Source organism: Ambystoma mexicanum, chromosome 6p (assembly GCF_040938575.1).
Source record: "Ambystoma mexicanum isolate Mex_15411 chromosome 6p, UKY_AmexF1_1, whole genome shotgun sequence".
Taxonomy (NCBI): domain Eukaryota; kingdom Metazoa; phylum Chordata; class Amphibia; order Caudata; family Ambystomatidae; genus Ambystoma; species Ambystoma mexicanum.
Genome location: NC_090935.1, coordinates 436246565 through 436270607, shown reverse-complemented (window position 1 = coordinate 436270607; position 24043 = coordinate 436246565). Strand labels below are relative to the sequence as shown.

The 24043-nt window shown below is 45.7% G+C and overlaps 2 protein-coding genes across 2 annotated transcripts in view; one reads left to right on the top strand and one right to left on the bottom strand.

Moving 5' to 3' along the window:
• Positions 1–16755, top strand: part of EMB (embigin) — a 247742-nt gene extending 230987 nt beyond the window's left edge. The window contains exon 11 of the mRNA XM_069627247.1: positions 8718–16755. The gene's annotated coding sequence lies outside the window, so the exon portion shown is untranslated. The remainder of the gene's footprint in view (positions 1–8717) is intronic.
• Positions 4243–5532, bottom strand: LOC138510731 (proteoglycan 4-like). The gene has a single exon (XM_069626483.1). The coding sequence runs from the start codon at positions 5530–5532 to the stop codon at positions 4243–4245; it is 1290 nt and encodes a 429-aa protein (XP_069482584.1).
• Positions 16756–24043: the final 7288 nt, after the last annotated feature.

Genomic DNA, 24043 nt, shown 5'->3' with positions numbered 1-24043 from the left:
TGCACTTCGACCTTCCATCCCCTTGCAATCCCCCCTGCACTTTGCGTATCACACTTTCACGATCTGAATGATACAAGGCCTAGTAAGATCATTTGTTTTGTCATCCCTCTGTCTTCCTTCCCTTGTCTTGTCACGCCTAGAAACACTTGTGTACACTACTACAGGCGCGCTATACATGATTTACCATATCATAAAGCCTCTGATTGTCTTCTGGTTGGGCTTGTGTTCGTCAGTTTCTGTTTCCACTCTGTGGCCAGACACTTGGCAGGCACTGGATGTTTGTGCTTTGGGCTTTAGGCCTCTATGAGATGCTCTGTCTGTTTACAGTTTATCTCTGAGTGATGCACAATAGTGCATGTTGTTGTGTTGGGTTTCTGCTTACATTCACAGAAATTTGGTGATATGGGCCTATACACACTGATATTAACGCTACATATGGTGATCCATTCTTGTATGAAATGTATATTATATATCAGTGATATCACAACCATATTTTTCTTAGTGTACTGAGGAACAATGCTTTGTGGTGCCACTTCCTGTTTTGTCAAGAGGTGAAAGGTCATGTGCCATCACTTCCTGTGATGTCACTTGGGGTGGGGTTAAATGACACCACTTCCTGTGATGTCGTAAGAGGACAAGGGGCCTGGGATATCACTTCTGCTACCCTTGGCATTTTGGTGAAATGATGTACCTGCCTGAGAAGCCTTTTTAGTTGAGGCATGTGTTGGGGTCTGTCCCAAACATGCATTGGTGAGGTATGTGTAAAAAATTAGCTGAGGTTTGACGCATTTCTCAATACTTCAAGGCCCTATAATAATATTAATCGTGTTTTGGTGTAACACTTTGTGGTAGATTTGTACAGTTTACAAGCACTCTAATACAGTAATACAGAAACTTTTATTTTCAAACCGTTTTAGCTATGAATCTAAACCAGTAAATGTATCCAATGTACTACAAGTATATAAGATGGCGAAGGGTCTTTTTACCCAGTGATAATGACCCCCTTCCTCAGGTCTGAAAGGCTATTATTAGCACTTGGTGGTAGCAGCAAAACATGTTTTTGAGCTTTGGTGCCGAAATAAAAATGTTACTTTAATAGTAAGTAAAATAAATAGACAAACTGAGCTAGCAAATTAAATGTGGTTTTATTTTGTAGTGTTTAAATAGCAAGCTTATCTTTATGAGTTACGTTTTTTAATTGCAAACTCGGTTGATGTTGAGTGGGCTTAACATGAGCATGAATTAGGTGTCATGTAAAAGTAAACAGTTTATCTATAACAAATTGAAAGCATAATCCCATGTTTTTTCTCTCTGGCGTGTTAAATAGGATGCTGTTGTGAAAACAGTCCTCCCAGAAAGGAAGCATCTTGTTGAATGAAAACTTTTGTGGAAATTGCATTGTGGTTTCCCTGTCTGCTTCTGGAGTCAGAATTTTTAGAATGCAATCAATACCAGTAGTTATTGACTACACTGAGCATTCCAATTGGTTGTGAGGAGGTCAATAAAAATCCCCGTGTGCTAATACTATTTAGGTTCTAAACAATTGCAGCATTGCGCCTCCAAAGTCACCAGACATAGAGGAGTGCCAAGTAAAAAACACAACAAAACATGGTGCATGTACAAAAGAGACGAGATTCCACTATCGACGATGGGCACTGCAATTCCTCAAAGAAAACATCCATAGCACAGCAGGTAACGTCAATATCACACATGGGATGACCCTGAAGAACACGTTTTCATGCTGCCTGAGCTCAAATATGTGCCAGTGTTGACACTTTAAATCTCTTTCATGATGTTGTCCACAACTTATTCCACTTTAAAGCCAGTTAATTACTCATTCAAACTCTCGTGGACAGACAGATTTTATTTTCAAGACCGTTTTACTTTTACTGTTCTATGTATCTATTGCTACTGATCTCTCTCCCTCAACTACACCAGGTAGCAGGCAACTGTATGATGTGGGACTGGTTGGGGGCAGATTTTCATATGTACAATTTAGTGTGTGCTCAAACACAAAGGGAAATTGAGAAATTGTGTACAACACGCGGCCCAGCAACTGTGGGGTAAGTAGGGAGGCGGACTTCCAATCTCATAATTTAGTTCCTAATCAAACACAAAAGGGATCCATACAGCCATGGGTTGATGCTCAGCCAAGATGAGAAAGGTAGATATAATGAAAAAGTACTAGAACATAAGAGGAAGCCATGTTGATCAGTATTCATCCGTATTAAAAATATGCATAGTGGGGAAGGGGATACCAGTGATGTACTGCTGAGGAGGTTGGGAGAAGAGTGCTCGAAGAGTGCTGACAGCCCATCTAAACATGGGGAGGGCATGTGGGCACAGTTAGGGTGATTAAGGATGCCTCTCTCAAAGTCAATGAGGCATGTTTGCTCACTCTAAAGGTCCACACTTAAAGACACATACACCAAAACGTCTGAATGGCCAACATTTTGCTAAACAAGATCTATTTGGAAGACATGACATACTTACACACAATTTACCAAATTGTACGTTGGTGTATTCATGCTACAAATGTTCCCATTTACCATGCTATCCATACACTTTTGCGTATACTATGCCTATTCCCTTCTCCCTCATATCTGATGCAATTATTGTGTACTTTTGGTGAAAACACATAGCTCAGGTTTTCACTTAATGGTAGTGGTGTGCTCCACCAAATGTCCCAACCCAAAGAGAGACCATACAAATGCAGAGCAGGATTTTAAGGCAAGGCCGATATGGAAAGAAAACATGTCAACAACCAAAACGGTCCCCATATTTGCAAGCAGGAGCTGGTGAGCAACATTTGTTGGTTTAACAGGACAAGGAGTCCTGTGCATTTCTTAGTGCATAAGCTGCTGGCACCACATCAAAGAGGCCGTGGGCAGATGGAATAACCCAAGATTGGTGCACAGTCATTAAACATGAAGTGTGTAAACCTTTATAACCTTAAAAGTAATTTTTTGCAGACTCGGGAGGAGCAAAAAGCACGACACACTCTTGGATCCCATTGACAAAGCAACAAATCATTAAGGATCAATAAGGAAATCAACAAAAATGGGGATACAAGCGGTGTAGCATTCTACAGCTCAAAAAGGGAACTAAATCAAGGAGGTGAGGCACACTTGGAAATGCCTGCTGGTCATAGTAGGATGGGGGCTGTCAGTCATAGTGGGATGGGGGCTGTCAGTCATAGTGGGATGGGGGCTGGCAGTCATTGTGGAATGGGGGCAGCCAGTCATTGTGGGGTGGGGGCTGCCAGTCATAGTGGGAAGGGGCTGCCAGTCATAGTGTGCATGGGGGCTGCCAGTCATAATGGGATGGGGGCTGCCAGTCATTGTAGGATGGGGGATGCCAGTCATAGTGGGATGGGGGCTGGCAGTCATTGTGGAATGGGGGCGGCCAGTCATTGCGGGCTTGGGGTCTGCCAGTCATAGTGGGATGGGGGCTGCCAGTCACAGTAGGATGGGGGCTGCCAGTCATAGTGGGATGGGGCTGCCAGTCATAGTGTGCATGGGTGCTGCCAGTAATAGTGTGCATGGGGGCTGCCAGTCATAGTGCGCATGGGGGCTGCCAGTCACAGTGGATGGGGGCTGCCAGTCATTGTGGGATGGGGGCTGCCAGTCATAGTGGGATGGGGGCTGCCAGTCATAGTGGTATGGGGGGCTGCCAGTCATTGTAGGATGGGGGCTGCCAGTCATTGTAGGATGGGGGCTGCCAGTCATAGTGGGATGGGGGCTGCCAGTCATTGTAGGATGGGGGCTGCCAGTCATAGTGGGTCGATAGAAATAAAATATCAATCAATCAATAGTGGGATGGGAGCTGCCGGTCATAGTGAGATGGGGGCTGCCGGTCATAGTGGGATGGGGGCTGGCAGTCATTGTGAAATGGGGGCAGCCAGTCATTTTGGGCTTGGGGGCTGCCAGTCATAGTGGGAAGGGGCTGCCAGTCATAGTGTGCATGGGGGCTGCCAGTCATAGTGGGATGGGGGCTGCCAGTCATTGTGGGATGGGGGCTGCCAGTCATAGTGGGTTGGGGGCTGGCATTCATAGTGGGTTGGGGTCTGCCAGTCATAGTGGGATGGGGGCTGCCAGTCACAGTAGGATGGGGGCTGCCAGTCATAGTGGGATGGGGCTACCAGTCATAGTGGGATGGGGGCTGCCAGTCATAGTGTGCACGGGTGCTGCCAGTCATTGTGGGATGGGGGCTGCCAGTCATAGTGCGCATGGGGGCTGCCAGTCATAGTGGATGGGGGCTGCCAGTCATTGTGGGATGGGGGCTGCCAGTCATTGTGGGATGGGGCCTGCCAGTCATTGTAGGATGGGGGCTGCAAGTCATTGTAGGATGGGGGCTGCCAGTCATAGTGGGATGGGGGCTGGCAGTCATTGTAGGATGGGGGCTGCCAGTCATTGTAGGATGGGGGCTGCCAGTCATAGTGGGATGGGGGCTGCCAGTCATTGTGGGATGGGGGCTGCCAGTCATTGTAGGATGGGGGCTGCAAGTCATTGTAGGATGGGGGCTGCCAGTCATAGTGGGATGGGGGCTGGCAGTCATTGTAGGATGGGGGCTGCCAGTCATTGTAGGATGGGGGCTGCCAGTCATAGTGGGATGGGGGCTGCCAGTCATTGTAGGATGGGGGCTGCAAGTCATTGTAGGATGGGGGCTGCCAGTCATAGTGGGATGGGGGCTGGCAGTCATTGTAGGATGGGGGCTGCCAGTCATTGTAGGATGGGGGCTGCCAGTCATAGTGGGATGGGGCTGGCAGTCATTGTAGGATGGGGGCTGCCAGTCATTGTAGGATGGGGGCTGCCAGTCATAGTGGGATGGGGGCTGCCAGTCATTGTAGGATGGGGGCTGCAAGTCATTGTAGGATGGGGGCTGCCAGTCATAGTGGGATGGGGGCTGGCAGTCATTGTAGGATGGGGGCTGCCAGTCATTGTAGGATGGGGGCTGCCAGTCATAGTGGGTCGATAGAAATAAAATATCAATCAATAAATCAATAGTGGGATGGGGGCTGCCAGTCATAGTGGGATTGGGCTGCCAGTCATAGTGGGATGGGGGCTGCCAGTCATTGTGGGATGGGTAATGCCAGTCATAGTGGGATGGGGGCTGGCATTCATAGTGGGATGGGGTCTGCCAGTCATCGTGGGATGGGGGCTGCCAGTCATAGTTGGATGGGGGCTGCCAGTCATAGTAGTATGGGGGCTGCCAGTCACAGTGGGATGGAGGCTGCCAGTCATAGTGGGATGGGGGCTGCCAGTCATAGAAGAATGGGGGCTGCCAGTCAAAGTGGGATGGGGGCTGCCAGTCATAGTGTGCATGGGTGCTGCGATTCATTGTGGGATGGGGCTGCCAGTCATAGTGCGCATGAGGGCTACCAGTCATAGTGGGATGGGGGCTGCCAGTCATTGTGGGATGGGGGCTGCCAGTCAGTGTAGGATGGGGGCTGCCAGTCATTGTAAGATGGGGGCTGCCAGTCATAGTGGGAAAGGGGCTGACAGTCATAGTGGGATGGGGGCTGACAGTCATTGTGGGATGGGGGATGCCAGTCATAGTGGGATGGGGGCTGCCAGTCATAGTGGGATGGGGGCTGGCCACATGACAAGCAAACATGGCCACCACAGGGACTACAACGGAATGGGAACCCCACATGGTACCAGTAAAATGTGTTTGGGCGTTCCTCTTCGACTGTGCCCGTCCTGGTGACATATCACACTTCATTCTTGGAAATAAAAGACCATAGACTTTCGAGAGGACTCCCACACCCACACCGGGCTTTGCCAGCTCAAGGTACAACATAGGTGCAGGGCAACAGACCAGGTCTAAAATCTCTAGAGGTACATAGGCAGCCGCCACAGAAAGCGCTGTCGGGCACAGGTACGACACCAATACACCCACAATCAAGAGCCAGTTGCATACCACTGTAAATGCACGGATCCATCGTCGGATAGCAAGCACTTGGTCCAGGGGATTGGAAAAAAACAGATATGAGTATGTGACTTCCAAAAGTATTATCTAAGATGGATACATGACGCGTGCATATAGGTATATGAAATTATAGATCGAGTATGTGCATAGAGCGCCAGGATATGTTTTGGGTCCTGGTTGTTAGATACTCTAGGAATGTGTATCACAATCCAAGGCACACATTAGGTGGACATAAAATGTAATACAATTTAATACAGTTAGCGGCCTGGAAATCTTGATGGCGTATAAAGAGTTCAACACAACTTCGAGACTCGTCATCACTGATATGTAGCTGGTGTGTTTCAAGTATAGTTTTCTCTGATGCTTGAGGAGTTGGGCTCTCCGACAACCAGCATGCACTATGGTTGGCAAGTGCCTCTATCACAGATGCCTCTGGAGTAAGGAACTGATTGATATTCAGTACCTACAATGTTTGTCAAGTGTCGTTTCCTCAGTTTATTGTGTATTAGGGAACTCTTATAGACAGGGTTGCCATTTAGCAAAATATGTCTGTCCATTCGCTCTCATAATTGCACAGCATATCCCATCATGCAGCATTGCACGAAGCTAATGGCTTCTCTAAGTTGGTTCTGGGAAATGAACTCTGTATCCCATCCTTCAGGATTACACTCCTTCTCCTATCATGAATTGTTACCACTCAGCAAGCGGCTTTTCTCATATTGTTCCGGGAATCGCACTATGCATGCTTGCAGCAACTGCACCCAGGAAATCATGTCTCTTAGTTCCTTCTAGGCCTTGGAATCTGTATCCCTGCGTATAGTGTTTGCATTCAGCAAATGGCTTCTCGCAGTCTGTGTTCTCCATGTGTCCTCAGTCCCCCTGGTGAAGGTCTCTCTAGGTAGCTTTGCTCACTGGATTATAGCTTAGTTCCCATGGAGTCCAGTGCCGAGGCCTTTCTGTTTCCTTCCCCAATTCCCAGCTTTGTATCCCTGTTAGATGTATTCCTGTGGACTCTCCTGCTAAGCTCTTCTCGGGTTTTCTTACGTGTTGCTCTCTAACTCCACTCCCATGCAGATGTTTGAAGCTGGTTTCAGTCGAGGATTTTGCTCATTGATCAAGCTTCAGCTATCTCTGGTGTCCTCGCAATAGCAGGATGTTGTCCTTATTGTCCTCTGTATTGGAGTCCTGGGTTGCTACCTGATTCTCAGACCTTCCACAGTGTGATGCAGGCAGCAGGACAACCTACCTCTCTTTCCCCCCTGTGCACCTTATTCGGTGCTCACATTCTGCACAGCTCATCTTTAGAAGCCGGATGATAACCCCACCACTTCCTGTCTGCAGGGAATTTTCAGTTTTCTGCAGGTCCCCTCGCCTAATCTCTTTACTTGGACATGGCCGGGGAAAAGAGGCTGCCGAACGCAGCTCTCGCTGACAAATTCCAAAACTGATTCCTCAAAAGGGCACAGGTAGATAGATCATTATTGGCGGTATAAGGTTGCAGGTAAAGTTCTAGTGGTCACCGAACAGGAAAGCGATCCTTTCATTTTCGTATAGTGTAAACTACAAACATGGTGCTATAGAACCTAGGCAAGGCATGGTACGAGCAGGAGGAACTGTGCACTGTTTAAAGGTGGATACAACCCGGTGTCCAGATAAAACGTGCTGGTTGAAACGTACCTGTGGAATAAGAAACTGTATACTCGAAGGTGACGTAGAGGATATGACAGATTTTCAGATGCCCAAAGGTTCCACGAATAGAGTTTTTTTATGTTGAGAAATATTCGTAGCTGAACAGCCAAAATATAACTGTACCTGCAGTGTCCTGAAAACATAGACTATCTCCAAGGGAAAGTTGGGGGATAATGACTGAATAGAAGACCTGTAGCTTTGGATAAACAGAGCTGTTGACTGGGTTCGGTGTATATAGAGTAGGGGGGGGGGGTTGTAGGCAGGCTGCACAGTCTTGATCTCCAAGGGAAAGTATGGGGATCATGACTGAATAGAAGACCTGTAGGGGCGTAGGCAGGCTGCGTGGTCTTGATCTCCAAGGGAAAGTTTGGGGATATTGACTGAATAGAAGACCTGTAGCTTTGGATAAACAGAGCTGTTGAACGGGTTGGGTGTATATAGAGTAGACGGGGGAAGGGGTTGGGAAGGCTGCACGGTCTTGATCTCCAAGGGAAAGTATGGGGTTCATGACTGAATAGAAGACCTGTAGCTTCGGATAAACAGAACTGTTGACCGGGTTCGGTGTATATAGAGTAGACAGGGAGGGAGGGAGGCAGGCTGCACGGTCTTGATCTCCAAGGGAATATTTGGGTATAATGACTAAATAGAAGACCTGTAGCTTTGGGTTAACAGAACTGTTGACCGGGTTCGGTGTATACAGAGTAGACAGGGAGGGAGGGAAGAAGGCTGCACGGTCTTGATCTCCAAGGGAAAGTTTGGGGATAATGACTAAATAGAAGACTTGTAGCCTTGGGTTAACAGAACTGTTGACCGGGTTCGGTGTATATAGAGTAGACACGGGAGGGAGGCAGGCTGTGCGTTCTTGATCTTCTGGCATAGTGTGTTTTTCTGTGACTGTGTGAATCATCCTCTTGTTTTCTCCGCTCCCCGAGCGTGGGATATATCTTTGTGGTTAATATTGATTGTCTGTCTATACGAGCCCAATTACATTTTCCGAAATTCATAGTTTAATACCTCATTCCTTGTTCCACTAAAAGAGTGTTTTTCATCCATTTTTGGAACACCAGTACTGAAATGTTTCTTTTTTTTCCTTGCAGAAATCAGCTTGTCAGCAGAAATCCACACATGTGTTCTCAGAAGTACTCGATTTGATGACTACGCAGCTGTTACAACCACGAGTGAAAGAAATGCGCATGCTTGCACTTTATTTTACCTTATATGTTTAAAGCATTTCCCAGGCTTCAGTTCAGCTATTGAAGCTGTTTCGCAAGTCACCCCTTTTCTTCAGTGGTAGACCATTTGGGGAAGTTGTGCGCCCTGTCTGCCCAGCACTAATAAATAATGCATTTAGGGATACAAACCATACAGTCTGCCCAGTGACGACTTAATCGTAACCATAAAAACACCATTGATTCTTTTCATTGCAAACAACATAGGGACGACGGTGCAGATACAAAAGCCTCCGTGTACAGGCGATTTGCACATCTCTGTACATGAGTGGGTGCCGACCCGAGGCGTAGACAAGGTAGGGCCTGAGCGGGCAAGCCCCTCTCAAAATCTGTAAATGCCCACTCAGCAGCACTGTGTGGAAATGTGCAGCTGCTAATGCCCCTATGGTGGGCCCTACTACATTAACTACATTAGCTTCAGGCCCGCCTTGTTAAACAATCCTGGCTATGCCTCTGGTGCCGACTTATAAACTAAAGCTGAAATGTAATCATTACCGACAAGCTTTTTTACTGTCATTGGTCGGGGGCATTTACCACTAGAATATCAGTGGTGGAAAGGCAGTGTTGATCTCCATCAAGGACTCTATAGGGCTGCATGGGGATTTTTTTTAGATTTACTGCAAGCGGTAATTCTACTGTGGTAAACCACTGATCTTTGGTCATGTGAGAGATTTACCAACCGCTATATGCTTGAGGCAAACCCCCTGGCTGTCACGGAATTGTGGCCACACATTGACCACACTGCTGAACTCACAATGAGGACGTTTTGTTTTGTGGGGATATTCTGGTCAGCAACTAAGGTATTTTGTGTAGTACATTTATGTTTATGGATAAACAACAACACGCTATTTGTAGACTAATTCCAACAACCCCTTTTGCTTCACATCCAATGATGATGTTGCAGTGAAGGTCAAGTCATTATGTAGGTAGATAGCAGTCACTTTCCACCCAGTAACTGCAAAGTGTGGACTCTGGAACAGGTTCATCTCCAGGCAACACCGTACAAAGCAACCAAGTAAATTAATACATATTGGGCCCGATTTACAAAGGCTATTTTCAATGGGAAACACCCATTGAAAAACGCGTTGTAAATCAGGCCCATTGTATAAGATAGGCCTACCTTTGAAGCAACAGCCATGTGTAGTAATTCGATGACGTCTGCACGCATGGAGCACACCATAATACAAGGCGTTCCACCGAGTGGGGTTCAGAAAGGCAGAGGCCCCTCATGACTACATGTACACAGTCTTGGCTGTTTTCCCAAAAATATATTAAGTAAACAGGTGTTGTGGCTTGTAACAGATGTAACCTCATCCGGGGCATAGAAGGCACCCCTGTAGCCATATGGTTCCGGGGAGACCCGACAGTTCCGGGGCTCCCAGATTGACCGAAGGCGTCGTGCGCATCTGGAAACAGCAAGGAGCCAGCATAATGTGCATGCTGGTGCCTCATTATGTGCGAAGCCAGTGGGTTGAATCAGTGGCATAAGGCATAAGGCTGTTTCACCATTCCTTTTCCTGAGCGGCGACAGAATACGCGGAAATCAAATGTCCACAGTTTTGCTAATAAAACTGCCCTAAAACATCAGCCAATGTGTTCTTACTGATACTTCCCTAATGTATGGAAACCACAAACACATTCCTGGATGTGAAAGCTGCTTAATCTAAAGTCATGTACTTTAAATAGGACTAATACATACATTCATAACAATAACAATAGTGACTATGCTACTTGAAAAAAGAGCATCCCTCAGTAATCATACACGTCTCTTAATATTAAATGAATGATTGTAATAGTACTACTAATAACATTAATATTCTAATAAGTATAACGTATAATGCGGAACAGCATTTGTATTCAGTATTTTAGTCATTCTGCCGAATGTTCGTTTTTCTGCAAAGACATGGAAGTTAAACTAACTGGTTAGACCAAAACTCATGTCGGATTGAAGTAATAGTTATACAGAGCGCATGTCCTCAATGTTAAGAAAAGGGGCCAAAGTTGTTATCATTGTAAGGTCACCAATGCACTTTAATGCTGCTTCCATACCGTCATTCTAGGATCTGAAAAGTCAGGGCATTTTGTAAATGGATTCTGCTTTGGATTTTCCATGTTGCACTGCAAGAGTGTTGCTAGGTCTGGAAAAGATCCCGGGCTACGCTAACGTCAGGACTCAGGGCTAGCTAGCTTTTTGGTTGTAACCCCTGAGCTTCTAACCGGGGCTACAACCAAAAGACCCGCGGCTATAGCGCCCTTAGCCCCCCCCCTAGCAATGCCTCTGTGCACTGTAACACATTACCTTTTGTTGTGCCCCCGTTTCACTATGAAATGACGCTAGGCAATAATGTAGGGCTCCCATTACCCAGCAACTGATTTGCAGTATTCTATTTTTCTTTTGAAGTTTTCTTTCCTGTGCTATTCCTTCCATTCTTTACTTTTCTGAACTCGGATTCCATTTGTTTTCTATAATTTTGGGGTCAGGTGTCCTGTTGGGATTACCCTTGTGTGGCTTTGAGTGGGTCCCTTGAATTGCGTGTTGCCCACAACTTTTCCTTGGATCGCTGAGAACTTTGCTATGTTTGCTGCTCCTGGTGGATCCCCGCTACCTGCACTATTTAAGCATGGCAGCCCTTCCATACTGCTGCTTTATATGGCCTTGAGAGCAGGGGAAGTGAGCCTAAACTGGCGAGCTCCATGGCTCTCATTGAGGAGCATCATGGGATTCTGTATTTCCGAGCTCATGCTCTAGTCCTATAGGAACTTGAGTAATTGTAACGACTGTGCATAATTAGTTCACTCTGAATCATGTCTTCCTGTTACCGGACCGTAGTATCCCCAAAAGGCTGCAGGGATACTTTGCATATTTCAATTTCCCAAAGGATTCTCTCGTCTCCTACTGCAGTTTCTGGAGGTGGATTTCTGTTACATGCACCTACATTCCAGGGACAATGTAAAGTCAGCAGTATGCATGCATATGTCTAGTGCTGGATATAAGTCAACTAGGCAGGAAGTGGAGGCAGGGTCTTGCAGGACGTATGGCTTTGGTATAATACCCTGGCCTTTCACTTCAAGATCACCCCGGAACAACTTCATTTAGCTGATTTCCTGCACATGTCGTAGTGTCAATCTAGGCGGTCTCGTGTAAACTTTGCTGTTCTGAAAATATTTGCACTCCGGACAACTCTTACCACATTCACTTGTTCGTATAATGTAGGACCAGACTGGGCGGACACATCACTAAAGTAAAATGGCAACGATTAGGCCAGACTCGGTTCAGGTGAAATTATATACAACACTTGTAGCAATGAGATGCATTCCAACCTATGCTCTGTCCATGTTGGTTTTGCGTCATCTGAAAGATCTTATGCTGGAGAAGTTAAGTTATAACCTATCTGTCTACACACTTAACTTTAAAAACGAATGATAATTGCCCTATAATCAGTGGCATTTCATAAGCTTTTTATTCTTTTTCTCTGTCAAGCCCTTATGAATCCATTCTGGCATAATAACGCTCACAATTAAAGAAGACCTTTTCATCATGAGTTTTAGCATACCATCATTTATAATGCCTCCATGGCATTACCCATGTTATCTCAGAGTGTTTAATAGACCTTGAGTAGGTGAGAAAAAGAATATGCAAGTGTGTTAACTATTAAAACACATTTTAAAGTGGCACGCAGGCACTTCGATCACTGATAAAGTGTGTAACTATATCCTAAAGAAGGGTAATAATGAAAGTAATGCACATTGCTCAAAGTGCTGGAACTCCCGAAAACCTAACAGGGAAAATGGTAACATAGCACTCCCACATTTTGCACAATTGAGTACTTTTTGCTTTAACAGCACATTTAGGGCATCATTTACAAAAATGCTTTCCATGGGACTTTCCCACGTGAAAATGTCTGTAAATCAGGACATTGGTGTGTCGGGCAGACTTTGAACGGACTCTGTCAAGTGTGCCTTGTGTTTGCCTTGCCATCTGGCTCTTTACCCAGTGAAACACACAGAAAGCTGTGTTTCTGCTCTGCTGATCCAATTCAATTCGATGTCACTCGTCATTGCCCTGAGTAACTCATTAAAATGCCATTGCGCCGGATTTATGATGGAGATGAGAAGTAATGACTGACATCCATAAAAGGCTGGTTAATGCTTAGCACTGCGAGGGCTGGATGGCTCAGCAGTTGGCTCCATGTCACACAGACTTTCACCTCTCGACCTCTGTGCTGACTCTCACGCACTTTGCTATCAAAGATACTTAGTCACATTTTAGTAGTTTGTTAGGTGAGATATCCCAAAAGGTCTCTCTTAACAGTCGCCATTTCTGATGACCATTGTTGTCATGGTTGCCAGCTTCAGAAGTGAACAAGATCACTTCCATGCTGGATAACTCAGTCGGTTAGTGTTCACCATCTTTAGGAAATACTGCTGCTGCTGGAAAAGAGTATATCAAAAATCTCTCCAGCAAAGAAATCTTAATCTATAAAGTAATGTCGTTGTGTACAAAAATGTAGCCATCCTCCATGTTTCGCTGCACAATGAATAAACGGCACGTGCACTCAAGAGATTAGCCTGTTTGCTGCAATCTGCTCATCACGACATTGCCTGGACTTGTGTCACTTGAGGTTATTATAAGAATGTTATTTATACTCGATTGTTCTGTAAGCCTTTACACAAATGAGTGCGCGTGCCCTTCTGCAGGCCACAGTGTCCACAGTCATGGAGATAGGCAATCAGTCATTCAAGGTTCATTGAACCAGTCAGCACCTTTATCTGAACACACCCTTCATTGACAGTTTCCCACGATATCTAGAGGTTCTAGAAAACCATTGGCAGCCATCATATTAAGCCCACAGCAAATCAATTCTCAGATTACAACCAAGAAACAAACTCCTCACCCCGCCATTCGCGGTTACATAAAGGAATGATCATATATCGAGTGACATCCTCATCACCTTTCATGTCAAGCTGCAGTTTTGGTTCGCGGAGTCATCAGTGCCGAAGGGTACCAGATACCTACATGTCCTTGGGCACGCTATGACCTAAGCCTGGGCTGTTCTTTCTTCATCAGTTGAATTCTGTGTGTTGTAGGTATGGGTCCTTTTAATTGAATAACATGGACTTAAGAACATATGCATCAAATCCGAAACCCAGAACCGAAATGTGATGCCCCTGGTGACGTGGTATTAAAGGGTGTCCCTGGCTAAGCTTTCCTAAGCAGCAACCTGCCCAGTATTAGGGTTGGACCATGGTTCTTACGAAACCTATGTCAAGTATTAAGTCACTCAGGGATTGTCGAAACCTATGTCAAGTATTAAGTCACTCAGGGATTGTCAACCTTCGCATTCCTCTACAACATTTCTTTTTGCCTTGTAAATATGTCTGAGGAGCCCATCATTCACATTTCACACAGAAGACATGCGCAGTTAAGTCGCTTGTCTTGCAGCATCGCCACTCTTTCTGGTCTCATTGATTGCGTTCCTGATGAATGTGGAAGCAGCTTACATGAAGCACTTTAAACTATTTCTCGTCATGCCAGAATGCCCCGCCCCCCAATCCCTCAACCTCATAATTCATCTCAAAAGAAACATCTGGACACTTTCTTTCCAATTCAAATCACTGTAAAAATAGATCAACCCCAAAGTCTTACTACCCCAAAATAATACACCTCCCAACTGCGAGTACATTCCTAGCTTGGTAATCTGGGCGCCCCTCAACATTATAATGTGGGACCGATTTGTTAAGCCTAACATGGTTTGATAATCAGTGAACATTTTGCGAGGTGACTGGTTTGGTGGTATTAGACTCCAGAACGTTATTTGAAGCTCCTTGAGTAGAATACATGTCTGCATCTGAGATCTTAAATGGCAGATGGTCGCATTCTGGGCATGATCCGTCGTGCTCGCCATTCGCTATCAGCCCTCTATACTCCTCCATCCATCTATTTCTTGTCTGGTCTTGTGCCACGTTCCCTGTTGGGGCATTTCTTTTTTTCTCCGTACATCCTATGCTCTTTTCTTCTGTCATGCTTGCTACAGCTTTAGGTAGCCTACACAGGCCACACTGCTTTAAATGATTGCTGTCGTGTTGCCACTCATTTATTTATCGGCGCCTTCGATATATAGTAATACATCATGAACTATTACTTTATCATCTCGGGTTTTCGACTTTATTGTTGGAATACATTTTTTTTTTTTGCACCCGAAGGTCAGTAGAAATACTTTTATGAAGGAAGTGCCTGGGGACATATGCTCAGAGATTGTTTCCAATAGTACTGTTTCAGAGGCATTCACACTGCAATACACACACACATTATACATATATACCTCGCATGTAATACATGTACTCTCAGATGCCGGTCTTAACTATGATAATCGGACGATAGGACAAGGTTATGAGTACAACATGAGTCTATTTTAGAAAACACTGGAAAACATTGTGGCGTCCTTCAATGTGATAATGTTTGTAAGTCTTTGTGTTTGTTCTCATTTAATTTGCATAGTCAGACCTTTTGCCTATACAATGTGCTGAGACACAAACAGTTGGACACGCCACTGCTTTGAGTTAAGATTTCTTAAATGCTTATGTAATTTTCATGTATGTTGAAGTAATGGCTGAGTGCAGTTTTGGGCATGTCCTTATTCCTTTTCATACTGTTCAGTTTATGTTTTGAATACATGAAATGCATTATGATATATATATATATATATAAGTGGGACTTTTTGATGATTTGTCAAGTTAAGAGTCACATAAATCAGCATTTGCTGCTCGGCATCTTCGGACACAGTTACTACATTTTAGGAATTTAGAACACAGTGTCATTGCTCTGTTGTTGCCCTGGACGAATGGCTTGATCTGTTCCCTGGGGGACAAGCAGCAGAAAGCCGGTTTGTTCGATTTTGATTCTTTTTTGCATTGTTGCATTGTTGCAAATTGGAGGTATCAGTCATTCACTCTGGTTTCCAGAGGTTATCTCATCTTCAGGGTGCAAGAGATGCATATGTTGGGAGGTGGTGGGTGCAGGGCATATTTTGGGACAGTTTCAAATGTAGTTGATGTAGATGATTATTTCTATATCTATTCAAATGCAACATGGCCAATGGATCAATTTGGTTAAAAGACTCAAGTTGATTTAGTTTAAATATAAAAATATAATGAAAACATTGTTACGGTTTCAGCGATTGAAAACGCAAACAGCCATGAACATTTCTCCGGCGTTTTTTTGCTGAGGAAACCTGCACCTCAAAGAAATTCCCTTTATAGAATCACATGGACCTGTTTAGCTCCTTAATGCAGTTATTACGAACACCAAAGCACTGCATTTATTTGGCACGACATGCAAGCAGTGTACTTGCTGCCTTTTTAGTTTTTAATCATTTGGGTACTCTTGGGTGTATACTATTGACGCCGTGTGCCTTTTACAATCAATGCATCTACAAACAACATGTTATTTGATATTGTACCTATACCTGTTCCTATAGCTCTAACTACAGTAATGTAAATCCGTGCATACATTTTATTTAAACTCTTCTCTTGCCAAGTACATTGTTTTACAACTATGCTTCCAGAACAACTGTTTTTTTTAATGAACAACATTACCATGTAATAGTGCATATTTTATTTGTTATGTCTTAAGCAATAAGAGCAATTCTTTTCTTGAAGAACAAGACATTTGCCTTACGTACATGCAGAAATATCTCTTGATATAACATATATGCACAGCATTCCACATTCATGTCAAATGCTGCTGTTGAACTGTAAATGTATAATCCTGCATGTTGTACTGTATACACAAGATATAACTAATAATGTATGTTAGTGCTATGTTTCGTTTGATTCTATTGGTTTTCAAATGAGCCTTAATTCTTTAATTGTCCATTCAAGTTTTAATAAACATCTGCTACACGAAGCCCGCTTTGCGTTTTGTATATTGGAAATGAATGAAAGGTTCCGCTTATGAAAATGCTATTGCCATTTTGCAAGGTGTAGAGCAAGCCTTATTTAGATATTTGCTGTGAATGCAATCAGAAAATCCAGAGATATACACCGTGGCCGCATACAAACCACTGGTTATTAACTCCCTGGGTGTGGACTCAGCAAAAAGAACTGGCAGAAGATCTCCACTTGCTTGCCGCGCCTATCAGTAATGAGAGTGATACTACTGCAAGAAGAAATAACGTGCGGCAGGGATGTGGTGATGTGGTGTGGCCACGCTTTACAAGTTGAGTGTTGGCGTGAAGAAGGTACCAAATTATATTTGTTTTCTCAGGTACAGTTAGAAGGCTAAGCTGTCTGTCCTGAGGCCAGCCCCAAACTCTATCCCTTTGCGCCTTCTCCGCTACTCTAATGGTTCTTCCAATATTCATAGACTGCTGGTATTAAAAAAAAAATCTCACGAGCATAAAATCAATAACCGAAAAATGTAAACGGGTATCAACATAGTGGGGTGCATGTTTGGTGTTTGGCTGTAATTTCCCCATTGACTAAACACTATCATAACATCAGAGATCGCTGTCCTTGAATTTTGATCTCAATACAGATGCAGGGCCTGACAAAGGGAATTATTTGCGCCATAAATTGGGACTTTGCGGGCTAAACCGCACAAAAAACCCCCTCTGTCTATTCATGCAACCTACTGGGTTGACTTTTTCGTACTTTGAGGGGACTTCGCGCAGGCTCGGCACATCTATGCGAGCGGCTGATTGCCTTGCACAAGACCAATATGCAGAGCGTGGGGGTTTATGGGGGATATTAATCAGGTTTTCCAGGTTAGCTGTCCGGAACTGTTCGGGGCTTTGGCTGTGCAATCCCGGAGAGTGTGGGAGTGAGTTGTGGTGAGTGGAGATACATGGTGATATTGACCTGGTGTAGCATGAGCAACGTAACCGGCTCTTGGCCTTTAACATTTTGTGGGAGGCAGAAGGCGTTCCTTCAATGTCCCTACCAAGTTCTTCATCACACTAAAGACATGCATTTGGTAGCATGTTTTGAGTATCCACCTTATTCCAGGTCTCTTACCTAAAGACACAGTCGCTAAAGGTCCCTGAAAAGGGATTTTAGTATCCCGAATGCATTGCACGAATACCCATGCCTGTGTGTGCACTTTTGTTTCCCCACACGAATACTGCCTACCACATCAATTATTGACCTATGGGGACCCATATCTAATTGGATGATGAATGAAGTGGGTCTCTGCATGGTCTCACGCAGCTTCTGATAGGATACATGCCAAGACATAGTTGTGAGTTGGATATGCTCTCTAAGTTCAGGCTGGCTCTGAAGTGACCAAAATATCTGTAAATAACCATGTCATTGTTCTGAGTTGTAGAATTACTGGGTGGTGCCCACTTACCACATTGTCAGTCCTTTCCCCAATCCCCGTGATTATTCAATCGATCATTAAGCTTCAAATGCAGCAATCCCTTTCCTCAATTGTCCTCCATGCTTAATAATAGTATACTCGCTACAGCTGTACTTCAACACCTTATACACAAAGCAAATCTCGTCATTCAAATGTTTAACAATTTTAAGCACAAATCTGCATATAGTTGTTCTTTTAAATACACACCATAATCAAGAGAACATTATTGTGGTTTAAGTGGCAAATTATCATTCAAAGCAAGGTGTCGCAATATGTATTAAACAAAATCATATTACATTATTGCAGAACACATTTTCCCTATGCACTTTCAAAGGACCCAAACACGCGCCAGAACAGAAATTACACATGCTGGAAATAGTCATAAATGTCTCTCAGGAATGCAGCATTTAACATGAAGCATAATGGTTGCATTTGCTTTTTATTAGTCATGACTTTACATCAGATATACGTGATAATTCAGGGAAAAGACTGCAATCGCTTAGTCAGACACCTACATCTTTACTATCCCAGCATCCTGAATCAGCAGAGGAACCAGAAACACCTACCCTAACTCATGTTTCGTTACCTACGTCTCTTAATGTTGATGAAAAATGGTACACAATTCTCACCACCATGCAGACCACTGATGTAGGTCTGGGTAAAAGGGTGCATGGGGTGTGTTGAGATATAACAATCACAAAGAAATTATAACACTTAAAATTGGATCACTAAGATGGTAAACAAAGTGTGTTCTACATTCAGCGAAACACCATGTTACCACTTGCATGTTGTTGTGTCCACTGCATGCACAAAATAGTAAATCCAGGTCGTATCAACTTTACTCTTTGATTGTATGCTCTTTTTTGTAAAAACATATAACTGTGGCCTGCAAATTATGCTCTGCACATGCAATTTACAATGGATTCCAATATAATACACCTGCTTTTATCAGGTACTAAATGGAGGAGCTTGCCATAGGAATCCATTCATTTTACATCTGCATGAAACTCTCATGCAGGCGTAAAGTGAAGGGCACTTCAAAGACGGATGAGGAAAGCATAATGGAACCCTTAATTCCACTTCATGCCCATTCTCCATCTTTAAAGGGATCGAAAATGGCCCAGAGCGGTAAAGCCAGGCATCCATGTTTACATCTTGATTTCACACGTTGGTTTGCAGCTACAACGATTATAAAATAACTCTCCTCAATCCCTCCCACAACTGACAACACATGGTCTGAGTTCATCTGCCTTTCATTACACATTCAAATATGACCAGTGACGAATAGATTCCTCGATTTTCATGCTCAGTAACTCCTGATCTCCTTAAGGTGTTGTAGCTGCTGAGTGTTTCTCAACAAATCAAAGAATAGATTTACTCTTCAGCCATTGTAGATATCTTGTTTCTCCAGCAGGAGGTCTGGCATGGATTCACATGCTCATGAATATTCGGTTCCATCTGTTAATATCCCTGCAAAAATATCGCCATATGAAAATATCGCCATATTTTTTGCGTTGATAAGGCAGGTAACCTTCGGGGGACACCCCCGCAACCCCTGTATTATTTTTAAACAAGCAGGGGAGACCCCCGCAACCCCTGCTCCCCAAAACCCCAAAAATTATCCCCCCCAAAAAGATCGCCTATGGCCGTTCCAGACGACCAGATATACGGCAATATTTTTGGTGGGGATAATATGTAGTGATACCGAATATTCCCTGTCGTCAGGCCGAGAATCCTCTCTAAAAGAAAAAACAGTTTCACTTTCGTTTATAAACTGTCTTTCTCCTATAAACCAATCACTGAGGTCTGGGTCTGCCCACAGCCAATGACTGCCCTCTCCCTAAGTCCCTCCTCTGGTAGCCATCTTCAGATATTTACCACCCATTCAAGTGTTGGGGGTCCTCGCGTTGTGCTCTTTGAGCTTCTGCGTTTTTTTGTGCTTTTTTGGTAGGAAAACAATGTTTTTGGTTCAATCGAGCCTGTGTGCTCCACCATTTATCCATCCGATTAATGGGGACCTTTTTTTTTTCGGCATCTTTCATCGCCCCTCAAGGGCAGAAATCGTAGAGTGTTTCTTCTTGGAAGTTTTCAGAAGTCCAGAAGAAGGCCTACACCGCTCCCAATCATGTCGGAGAGAAGAAGGACTGAGCTTCCCTCTTCAAGCTGTGCAACAGCTGCGGTTTGCGGAATGTTTACATGGACGACAAGCATTCCCAGTGCCTGTATTGTCTACATCTGACACACAAGGAAGAAGATTGTGAGATCTGACGTGCTTCTCCAAGCGCACGTGAAGGATCAACACATCCGGCTGGTGACGTGGTTTAAGACCAAGGTCTCTACCCCATGTGGTCAACAGGGACATGCTTCACCTGGATCCAGCCAGCCAGAGTGGGCTTCTAAGTCCTTTGAGGGCCCTCCATCCGTGGGGGCCCAAGACAAGTCCAAGCACCGCAAGTCCGCTTCTGCCAGGGGCCGCGGCGCAAGTGGGTCCTCCGACGATTGGCGCACTTTCATCGTCTCCAACAGCCTCAATCTCCAGCCATCGCTGCAGCTCTTCCTCGAAGAGAAAGTCAGCTACCCCAGGGAAGCTGTGAGAGAAACCGGAGAAGGCCAAGCAGGACATGGTGTTCATCCTGCCTGTTAAGGCCCAGGTGATCCAGGCCAAAACGTCCTCTTCCATCAAGATGGTTGCTGCCACCCTCTCGAAGGTGAAAGGGACTAGTCCTCAGCCCGAAGCTGACCCCTCAGGACCCGAAGAAAGGGTGGGAGTGGAAGAACTACAGGGCACAGGCATTTCTTTGTCTGATTAGAAAGACGTTGTTTCCGTCCACACCATTCCAGAGAAGATGGGTGATGACGACGATGATGAGAACGTCGAGGGACCGCCCACCGGCAGCTACAGCGATGATGACAATGATGACGAGGTAGGGGGTGACGACATAGGCACTAGGCCCAGTGACCCTATCCCCCAGGCACCTCCCAGAGACCTGTCACCTGTCGCAGGTTATTCTTTCGACTCTCCACACACTGGTGTCAGAGATTCAGAAGAGGATGCCGAAGGCACCATCAGCAATGCCACCGACGACGACCCCATTGACACTGGGGCCGCCACTGCTGAAGAAAAGGAAGAAGCACCCTATGGCTCCACTCCAACCATCACTGCCCAGCCCCCCTAGGGGCACAGGGATGGACACAGCTATGACAAACACTGACGACGACGGTGGACTCTCTCTGCCACCAAGGGCTTCTCCACTGGATGAAGTGGGATCCTTCCACACCATGATTGCCTGTGCATCAGAATTTTTCAGCTCACCCCCCAAAAGAGAAGAAAAAGGAAGACTTCCTGTACCAACGCCGGGAGGCGAAAAGGAAGACTAGTCTGTTGGTACCGCTCCGGGACGACGTCTGGCATGAGGGGCTGGCACTTCTGAAGAACCCCTCCTCGACACCGGCAAAGAGGTACTGTCTGGAGAAGAAATATTGAGTGCCGGAGTCTGCACCCAAATGTCTGCAGGCGCAACAATCACCAGCCTCTGTGGTCTTGGCTGCGGCAAGGAAGAAGTCGTTCAACCCGTCATCCTCAACCTCTGTTTCCCCAGAAGGCGAGGGGAAGAAATTGGACGACGTGGGATGTAAAGTCATTTACTCAGCAGCAACAACATTCAAGGCAGCCAACGCCTTAGCGATCTTGGCCAGGCACGACCGGGAGCTATAGTACAAAATGGCTCAGATCCTGGATGTCCTCCCCGAGGACAAGCGGGTAGAGGCAATGGAAATCCTTCAGAAGGTGAGGTGGCATCGAACCATGCCATAACCCTGGCCCTGGACATTGCGGACACAGGGTTCCGCCTGATGGGAAACAGGTCCAGTGGAGGGTCCTGGACATGCCATTTAATGGAGACAATCTTTTTGGCGAGGCAGTCGACGAATATCTTCAGGCCATCAAATCTGACACAAAAAAGGCCCGCGCCCTGTGCATGCTGCAACATGCAACAGTACTGACCGTCCTTTCGTCCCTCAGGAGGGAAGTCGGGGAGGTCTTCAAAGAGTTTCAGCGGTGGATCATCCTCTTTAGCATTTTATTATTATTTTTTTTAAACCACCAACCCTCCCGTTCCATGACCCAGGAAGCTTACAGGGATAGTTGCAAGGCCTTCAGAGGTAGCCGCCATCGCCGTCAAGGCTCCCAGGGAGGCGTGCCGGCCTCCAAGCAGAACTGAACCGGCCAAGACATCAGGCCCCCCACCCCCCTCTGTACCCCAGTGGGAGGCCAGCTGGCGATCTTCGTCAGCATGTGGAAAAACATCTCCACCGACCAATGGTACTGAACGCTCTTGCCCATGGACATGCTGTGGAGTTTCAGCAAAAGTGTCCGCAAATACCACCGATGGTCTGGCAGGAACAACACATCCCTGCTGCTGGAGGTTTGGGTCATGTTAAGAAAAGGGGCGAAAGAGCTGGTTCTGAAGTGACTCTGGGGCTCAAGAGTTTACTCAAGAGATACTTTCTAGTAAGAAAGAAGACCGGGGACTGGAGGCCCATTCTCGATCCATGACAACTCAACAAGCTCATCAAGTCCCAGATATTCAGGATGGTCATGTTGCAGCACGTGCTCGGCCAACTGGAGGAGGGAGACTTTCTGTCCTTGTTGATCTGGAGGACATGTACTTCCACGTCCCCATTCAGATAAAACATTGCAGGTTTCTGTGCTTTGTCGTACAAGGGAAGCACTACCAGTTCATGGCTCTCCCCTTCGGACTGAAGTCAGCACCCAGAGTCTTTACGAAGTGCCTGGCTCCAGTGGCGGCCCATCTGTGACTACAGGGAATTCATGTGTACCCTTTTTTTTTTTAAAAATATATTTTATTTTATATATATAAACCACACAACATTACAACTTGAACATAGATAAACACGTTTAACAACAAACAACACTGCAATCCCCATCCCTCCCCCCTATGAGCCTGTATGGTGTTCGCCATTGGTATCCGCTGTGGGCGAGGGGGCGTCGGCACTCTCAGAGTCAATTGAAGCTGACCCCGTTCCAAACAGTTCAGCTATCAACAGTTTCCATGCCGCAAGAGAGCACATTTCCTCGTCCTCCCCTGCGATACTGGCATCTCGCCACACAGCCGTCTCGGCCTCCGCCCATTTTTGGAGATCCCTCCACCAGACCTCCGTTCGTGGTTTATGACACTCCTTCCAACCCATGGCAATCCTACGTTTAGCAAGCACATAAGCCAGATCTTTCAATTTATCGACATGTCTAAGTTTACGCGCTCTGGGATATCCCCCCAGTAAGCAGGCCCAAGCTGAATCCACTTTGAGTGTGACACCCTTTCCTGCCAGCTTCTGCGCCACTTCGCCCCAATAGCTTGCAATTACTGGGCACGCCCAAAACATGTGTATCATGTCTGCATTCTCCTCGTCGCACTTGGGGCACGCCTGGCGTCCAACACCCCGAAATTTGGATATTCTCAAAGGGGTCAGGTATGCTCTGTGCGTTATATAAAGCTGTATTTGCTTGAACCTGGCATTTCTCGATACTTTTTTATGATACCCAAGGGCTCGCTCCCACAACCCATCTGTCATCGGGGCCCCCATCTCCGTTTCCCATTCCAGTCTCAAGTGCCCTAAATCGCTCCCAGCCTTCATCATCAACATCTCATACAACCTAGAGACCTCGTGCCCGCCCTCCGATGTGTCATATAGTATCTCCACCGGGGCATCCGGTTCATCGGCCAGGGTAGTTTCGGGCCACCTATTCCGGATCTCCTGCACTATCCTGTGATATGTCATATATTGACCCCTGTGCAGTCCCGACCCTGCCTCTAAT

Excerpts from the sequence above, each read along its gene's own strand:
- LOC138510731 (XM_069626483.1), bottom strand. The coding sequence starts at position 5,532 with ATGACTGTCAGCCCCCATCCCACTATGACTGTCAGCCCCTTTCCCACT.